At 48.4% G+C, this 7650-nt stretch overlaps 1 protein-coding gene across 1 annotated transcript in view; it reads right to left on the minus strand.

The window, feature by feature from the left end:
- Positions 1–7141, minus strand: part of ACTN2 (actinin alpha 2) — a 77754-nt gene extending 70613 nt beyond the window's left edge. The window contains exon 1 of the mRNA XM_067711003.1: positions 6879–7141. Coding sequence (XP_067567104.1) covers positions 6879–7004 — 126 coding nt within the window. The 5' untranslated portion in view covers positions 7005–7141. The remainder of the gene's footprint in view (positions 1–6878) is intronic.
- Between the last annotated feature and the right edge of the window lie 509 nt (positions 7142–7650).

Genomic DNA, 7650 nt, shown 5'->3' on the forward strand with positions numbered 1-7650 from the left:
GGGCTCCAGGAGCCCTAGGGGGAGAGGCGCAGCAGACAGAGGCTGGCTCAGGCCTGGCTCCCAACACCCTCCTGAAGGCAATAAAGAACCACACAGGGGCTTTAAGCAGAAATACCATGACCAGGCTGTGTTTTATACAGATCTCTCCTGCAGCGTCAGGCAGAAAAAAGCCTGAAGGCAAGTACGGTATGTGGAAGGGTGACAAAGCAGGGGCCACCACCCCCATCCAGGCAGGAAGTGCAGAGGCCCTGAAGGCCTTAAAGCACATGATGGGAGGAAGGGGCAGGGTCCGGAGGACTTTAGGAGGTGGGCTCACAGGAGCTGAGAGAGAGGGTAGCCTCAAGGGTAACTCCCAGCTTCCCTGCATGGGCGCCAGGGAGGAAGATGCTTCCAGGCACCGGGAAAGGGGACCATGCAGGAGGGGCTTTGGAAATGCTCTCCACTCCCTTCCACCGGCCAGGGTGAACTGGGTGTCCCTCCTCTGTACTTCTCACTGCCCTTTCTGTCTCTTGAACTAAGCTGCAAGCTCCTTAAAGCCTGGGGTGGTGTCAACTCCATTCCCTAACCCCGGCCTCTAGCGGGACCGTAATAAATGTCTGCCAAAGGAATGAAAAGGATAAACAGCCATGCTTGTGCTCCACTTCTATTCTGCCCTTCAGTACGGCTGCAGGAGAAAACATCCAGTTTCTGATCAAGAAAATCGTGGGGAGGGGTACAGGTGTGGTGTGGGCTCAGAGGCCAGTGCGCAAGTGCTCAGACGGATATGTGCTTGTGTAAAACATGTTCCTCAGCTTCTTTAGAAAAACACATTTCTGGCACTCAAGATTTTCCTTCCTTTGAACCAAGTCTAGCACAGTAGTTAGCAAGCGTTTTCCCCCTCATCTCTGCTTTCTGTTCTTTCTGGAAGAACTAGTACCGTTCCCACGGAAACAGCGGTACAGTTCTGACTGTCCTCCAACGTATTCCGTACCAACTCCTCTGCTCATCACGGGAGTGCCTCCACCCACCCCAGAGCTGCACCTTTTCTGTAGCCCAGCTGCAGCAACCGACTGTAGGGCTTTCTGACAGTTTTCTGAAGCTGCTGTTCTTTAGGCTTCCCAGCTAAGAGTTCTATTCCTCCTCCCACGCTCCCGGAAAATCGTATCTTGGGCTCAAGTTTCTTCCTTGGTGAATGTGGCTGAAGGGGTAGGGCAGACCCCAGGACACACCGCAGTGCCTAAGAGAAGATGCAGAAATCACAAAGAGTGATTTCCCCACCTTACGACTCCTGCACCTGTGGTTCTCCATAGCAAACCAAGGGCATCTTGAGAACAACAGCCCTTCTGGGGGCAGAGATTTCTTAGGGCTCATACAAGATTCTGCCTTTGCAAGCCTGCCCATCAGCAACTCTCTCTGGACATCAAAGGCTGCCTGAAACTCCAGCCCTGCATTTAGGCAATGGCCACGTGGACACACAACTTGCCCCTCAGCACTCAGCCCCTGCACTGAATGATACATCCTGTAAATGGTCAGCCTTCCACCCAGACACCTCTCCTGGTTAGATAAGCAGACACTCCTCATTAGTTTGTTTGTTACTTGTCAATATCACTATCTTGAGTTTTAAGCCCAGGAGCTCTAATGATGAGATCATGTCTGCTTAATTGGATTTATACAACAGCCTGCCATGCAACAACATGGGGTTATTTAATACTTTTTATAATCTCTCCTGATCACTCTCAAATTGATGGCTTCCTCACCACTGCTTCTAATCCTCACCACTTTAAACGTATCATTCCCGTAATGGGCTTCTACCTGGGTTCCCCACCTCAGCCCTTCACCCACTGCAATTTATTCTGCAAACAATATTCTACTTGAAGCATGGCTCTTCCTGGCTCAAATATTCCCAGAGCTCTGCACTGCTTGAAGAACGAAGTCCACACTCACCCTGGCATCCTAGGTCCTCTGTAAACTGGCCCTGGATCACCTATGCAATTTTCTCTCTAAATCTGAATCGTATCTTTAGCTTCAGTTAAGCCTAGACTGTTCACTTTATTTCTCTAGCCAGGAATGTTCTGTTTCTCTCTCCTCGCCACCCAGCTAGTATTTAGTTACTCCTCAAATTAAGGCCCACCCCAAGTTCTACTCCCTTGTAAAGCTGTTTCCCCATTATCCTCACCCACAATGGTTTTCCTTACTTGATCTCCTAAATTTTTTGCTCTTTATACAACAAGCACCTGGCACTTGTTATTAAACAATTTCTTGTTCTAAGTGTGGAAGCGTGTAAACCCTACCTTTAAAGGTACATGGGGGGAGGAGGTACTAGGAAGTTACTGTTTAATAGACACAGAGTTTAACTTGGGGGTGAGATGGAAAAGTTCTGGAGATGGATGGTGGTGATGGTTGCACAACAATGTGAATGTATTAATGTCACTGAATTGTACACCTAAAAATGGTTAAAATGGTAAATTTTATGTTATGTCGATTTTACCACAATTTTTTTGAAAAGTAAATCCAAGTCACTAAAGAACAAATCACGTGCTTCTTCAACCTCACAAATTCAATCACAGCGCTAATTACTACAACACCACCTGATGAAATTAATTATTAGGCTGCACTAGGATAGTAATAATATTTGAACATTTACAGATCCCTGTACAGCGTACAAAGCCCCTTCGACGTAAACTAGTTTGACCATTTGATTCTGAAAAACTCTGTGAGGCAAGAAAGACAGGAATCCCTTATCTTTATTTTCTAGATGGAACTCGAAAGGCTTAGTGACTTGATTACGGCCAAACAGAGGGTACCAGGCAGAGCTGAGATTCATCTGGGTCTCATGAATCTGAGACACTTCCCAGGCCCCTCGTTAATCGTTTACCTCGTTGGAACAATTCGTGCCTTTCTTTCCCCAGGGAAAATTCCCGCAAGAGCGTACTCCACTGTGCAGGGGAGAAGAGCCTTGACCTGCACCCTTAACCAGCAGTTGCTCCTTGAGACACGGAAAGGGGCAACTGGCAGGTTCTGGATCCTCTATTTAATCCAACCTGTGAGCAGCTGCTCCCACACAAGCGTCCTTCCCCACTGCCTGACCCCACGTGGCAACATTTCAGCCTGATGACAGGATAGGCAGCAGGTGTGCTGAGGAGAACAGTGAGCTGCTCCATCTAAACTGTGACTCTGCGGAAGAACTTGGATTTCTTTAGGAACGATGAAAACTAATCAGGATTCTGAATGTGGAATAAATGAACGACTCTCTTATGCTCTCCACAGCTGGTGAAAAAGAGTATCGATCACCTAGCCCTATACAGATTAAGGATGTAAGGGCCCTTTATGTATCGAAACACACAGTCATTTCCTTAAAAGGTCTGTTCTAGCCTCCCAGAGTGGTGAAGGACAGCGCCCTGTGCCCACGGAGATAGCACACATATTCAGCATTGCTGTTCTGACAAGTCACCTCCCGATTAGGCCGCAGTTGAATTAAAGGCTGAATGTGCTCTTTGCTTCCAGGAGAAGCTTACTTCTAACCACCAAAGCTCTAGAAGTTTCAGAAGTCCACTAAAGAGAGCTTCACTTATGTGACTACAAATATTCTTAAACACCCCTGGCAAGAGGAGAGCACTTTGAAATGCCTGTACATACTCATGCCAAATTCAACATCTTCTAAATTGCCCTTCTTTTGGAAAAAGCACTGCATGTGCTCAAAAAATTGAAAACCAATCATTGCCACAAGATCCAGAAATTCCACTTCTAGGTATCTAACCAAAAAAACTCGAAAGCGGGGACATGAAGAGATATTGGTACACCCATGTTCACAGCAGCATTATTTACAATAACCAAAAGGTAGAAGCAATCCACGTGTGCATCAATCAATGAATGGATAAACAAAGTGTGGTCCATACAGTCAGTGAAATATTACTCAGCCTTAAAAAGGAAGGAAATTCTGACACATGACACAACGTGGATGAACCTTGAGGACATTATGCTAAGTGAAGTAAGCCAGATGCAAAAGGACAAATAGTCTGTGATTCCACCCATATGAGGTCCTCAGGGGTCAAATCCATGGAGACAGAAGGTAGAAGGGTGGTTGCCAGGGGCTAGGGGGTGGGGAGGATAGAAAGTTATTGTTTTATACAGAGTTTAATTCTGCAAGATGAAGAGTCTTGGAGATTGATTGCACGACAATGTGAATGTACGTAGCACGCCTGAACTGGACGCTTTAAAATGGTTAAGATTGGGCTTCCCTGGTGGCGCAGTGGTTGCGAGTCCGCCTGCCGATGCAGGGGACAGGGGTTCGTGCCCCGGTCCGGGAAGATCCCACATGCCGCGGAGCGGCTGGGCCCGTGAGCCATGGCCGCTGAGCCTGCGCATCGGGAGCCTGTGCTCCGCAACGGGAGAGGCCAAAACAGTGAGAGGCCCGCGTAACGCAAAAAAAAAAAAAAAAAAAAAAAAAAATTTAAAATGGTTAAGATGGTAAATTTTATGTAAAAAAAAAAAAAAAGATCTCCCATCACATACACACACAGCACTACAGTTTTACTAAGTCCTTCTGTAGCAAGGCATTCCATACCAGAGCAAGGTTTACCACAGCCCATGAGACTCTGTGAACTGTGGATATAATTAGGTCCCTCATCCATTATAACGCTACAGACGTCATCATGTGTTACCAGCATCTGTTGACAGATCTCATACCCAGCATATCATTGAAATGGCAAGTGTGGAAAAGGTAGCCCACAATAGAAACAATGGCATTTTATCCCTGTCCTGTTCCAGCAGTTTGGCTCATAGGACATAAATAGAGGCTACTGCTCTGCCTGCCGGGACCTCACAGTTCAGTATTACTTTACTGACTTGAGTGGGTTCTCTACCAAAAGTAGAAACAGAGGATCTTCTGGATCTGTTCAGGTCTGTGTCCTAACGTAATGTTTGGCTCTGTTTTGTTTGTCACTAAAGTCACAACACAGCACTCAACCTACCTGAGAAAAAGATGACATATGTCTGTTTTTTAATATATAATATACAAGTGCTATACAATTATAATAATATATTCACGCAGGAACCCCAAACTTTAAAAAAATCACAATGAAATTATACCCAAAAATACTGTGAATTTAAAAATATATATAATTATATATCATATATTAAAAATAATTTTAAAATTATATGTATATGACAGAAGACATATATCAATGTTGTCTTTGGAAACTAAAATTAACTCTATCCTGTACTGTAATTTTAAAAAATCAACAGAAACCACTGTGATTAGACTATTACTTTCAAAAATGATGGGCAGACTACCTGTCCAATTCCTTAGCTATTTTGCTCTTCCTCATGAGGAAAAAAAAAAAGCAATCTCTGCAACAAAGACTTAAGACTTTTTTAAAAATCCATGAAAAAATGTAGTAATCAAAATTGTGGGGAAAATTTTTAAAAAGAAACACTCACTGTTAAAAATTAAAGCAACTATTTAACTTCTTTCTCATTGATGATGCAGCAATTAGCTCAGATGACGAACTAATAATAACAACACATTAATAATCTTCAAGCCAGGTGTTTAAAAAATTGTAGAAGGTTTGAAATTTTATTCTCCTTTATAGACTCAACTTCTACTTATCACTCCCATTCTACTGTTTCCAAGAAGGCAGGGATGACGGAACTAAGGGGGAGAATGAAATGTAGCCAAATTAGAGCTTTAAAACAATAATAGTAAGTGGTTTTAAAAGAGAATAGACAACAAAAGAAAAATCTTGATTTGAAAATATCATGGTTATTTAACAAAAAAAAAAAAACCCTAAAATGGTTATCTGATAATTATCCAAATGTGGGACCTCTCTCCTTCAGCTAACACTGTTTGTTGGGAGTATGTGTTTCCTACAGTCAGACACATTCACCAGGCACTATCAGATAATCCCCCACAGTGGCAGCTACACAGAGCAATCCCAGGCACACAGATGGTCAACAGACGTTATCCACTTAATGGCAGGCCCTTAGAAGGGAAACCCACTTTGCCCCACCCCGAGAAAAATAGGGGGGAAAAGCAGAGGGCACTTTGCTTTTGCCAGGACACTGTCATCATAAGGTTGGGTGAGCAGGTCTGGGTTGGCATCCCTGACCCAGCCAGGCTCTGTGCCCAAACAGGAGGCGAGATTTAGCCTCCTGGTGAGCAGTCCCTAGAATTCTAGCCAAGGGGATCAAGAAGAAACCTTGAGATAGTGGAATGTTCCATTGGGCCCCCAGAGAGCGCCAACCAAGATGGGAAGGGAACTTTTAGAGCTGGCTGACTCCCTCGTCCCTGTGCGCTCACCTCAATGAACCGTAAATAGAGTGTGAAATAACTATTAATTTATCGGTGAATGTCTAGTGTTCTTACAGCATCTCTCTCCAGGGAACCCCAAAACATGTAATAAATGATTTTCAATTACTCTCTGGGGCAGCTCTGTGAAAATCGGAATGAAGCCGATGTTCTTTTGACCTCTTTTACTTGGAGAAAGACGGGTTAGGGGGAAATGGGACACAACGGGACCAGAAGACACAACTCTGTGGCCAAGGTCACAGACTCAAGGGATCAGGAACAGACCTGAGACTTTCACATTCTGGACTAATGCAGGTTAAAACAGAAACGGCTGCACTGTTCTTCCCCTAACATTGTTCGTTTTGTGACTCTTATGTGACACACGCGCGCACCCACGCACAATCGTGCGCGCGCGCACCCACGACGCCCAGGTCCGTGCCTGTCCCTGGACTTTTCCCGGATACGAGGACATGGGACAACACGACCCTCCATCAAGCTCCCTCCCGCTAGTCCACACGGTCGGCGGCGCCCCCGGGCGGTCGCCCCCCGGGGAAGGCGACACACAGAGACGCGGGTCCAGCCCGCAGACGGCGGGCACGCGGCCCTGGCTGACCTTCCTCTGCTGCTTCTCCCAGGCCGGGTCGAGGAGCAGGTCGCGGTCCCACTCCTCCTCCTGGATCATGTACTCGTCATCTTCGTAGACGTAGTTGTACTGCACGCCGGGCTCGATCTGGTTCATGGCGCTCGGGTGGCCGGGGCTGCGGCGGGGCGCGCGGGGCTCGGGCGGTCGGACGGGCGGGCGGAGACGCGGCGGGGCCGGCGAGGCGCGCGGGGCTCGGCGGAGGCGCGGGCGGCGGACGGGCTGGCGGGCGCGGGGTGACCTTCGCGCGGTCCTCTCGGGGCGGCACGCCTGGGCGCTGGGTCGCGGGCGAAGCACCAGCTCGGGCTGCGGAGCAGCTGCCGCCCCGCTTAATACCCGCGCCGCCCGTCACGTGCCCGCCCGGCCGCGCCCCCACCCCCCGCCCCGCCCCGCCCCGCCCGGGCCTCCGCCCGCCCCCGCCCCCGCCCCCGCCCCTCCGAGCGCTTGCTGGCGGGCAGCGGGGCCAGGGGTTCGCGTCAGCGTTCCCGGTGCTGCCCCAAACCTCCGGCGCTGCGAGCTGAGGCCGCCGGCACCAGCCCACGCCTCCCACCCACCCTCTGCCTCGCTGCGCGGCTGGACTTGCGGGCGCCCAGGTGGGTTACCCGGGTGAGTGGATGCGGGCGCCCAGGTGGGTTACCCGGGTGAGTGGATGTTCGCGGATCAGAGGAGGGACACACGGCCTGGGCTCCTGACCACCCCCAGCACATCCAAGTTGTCCAGCGTCTTCACGTTTTCCATATATTCC

This window comes from Pseudorca crassidens, chromosome 16 (assembly GCF_039906515.1).
Source record: "Pseudorca crassidens isolate mPseCra1 chromosome 16, mPseCra1.hap1, whole genome shotgun sequence".
In the NCBI taxonomy this organism is placed as follows: Eukaryota; Metazoa; Chordata; class Mammalia; order Artiodactyla; family Delphinidae; genus Pseudorca; species Pseudorca crassidens.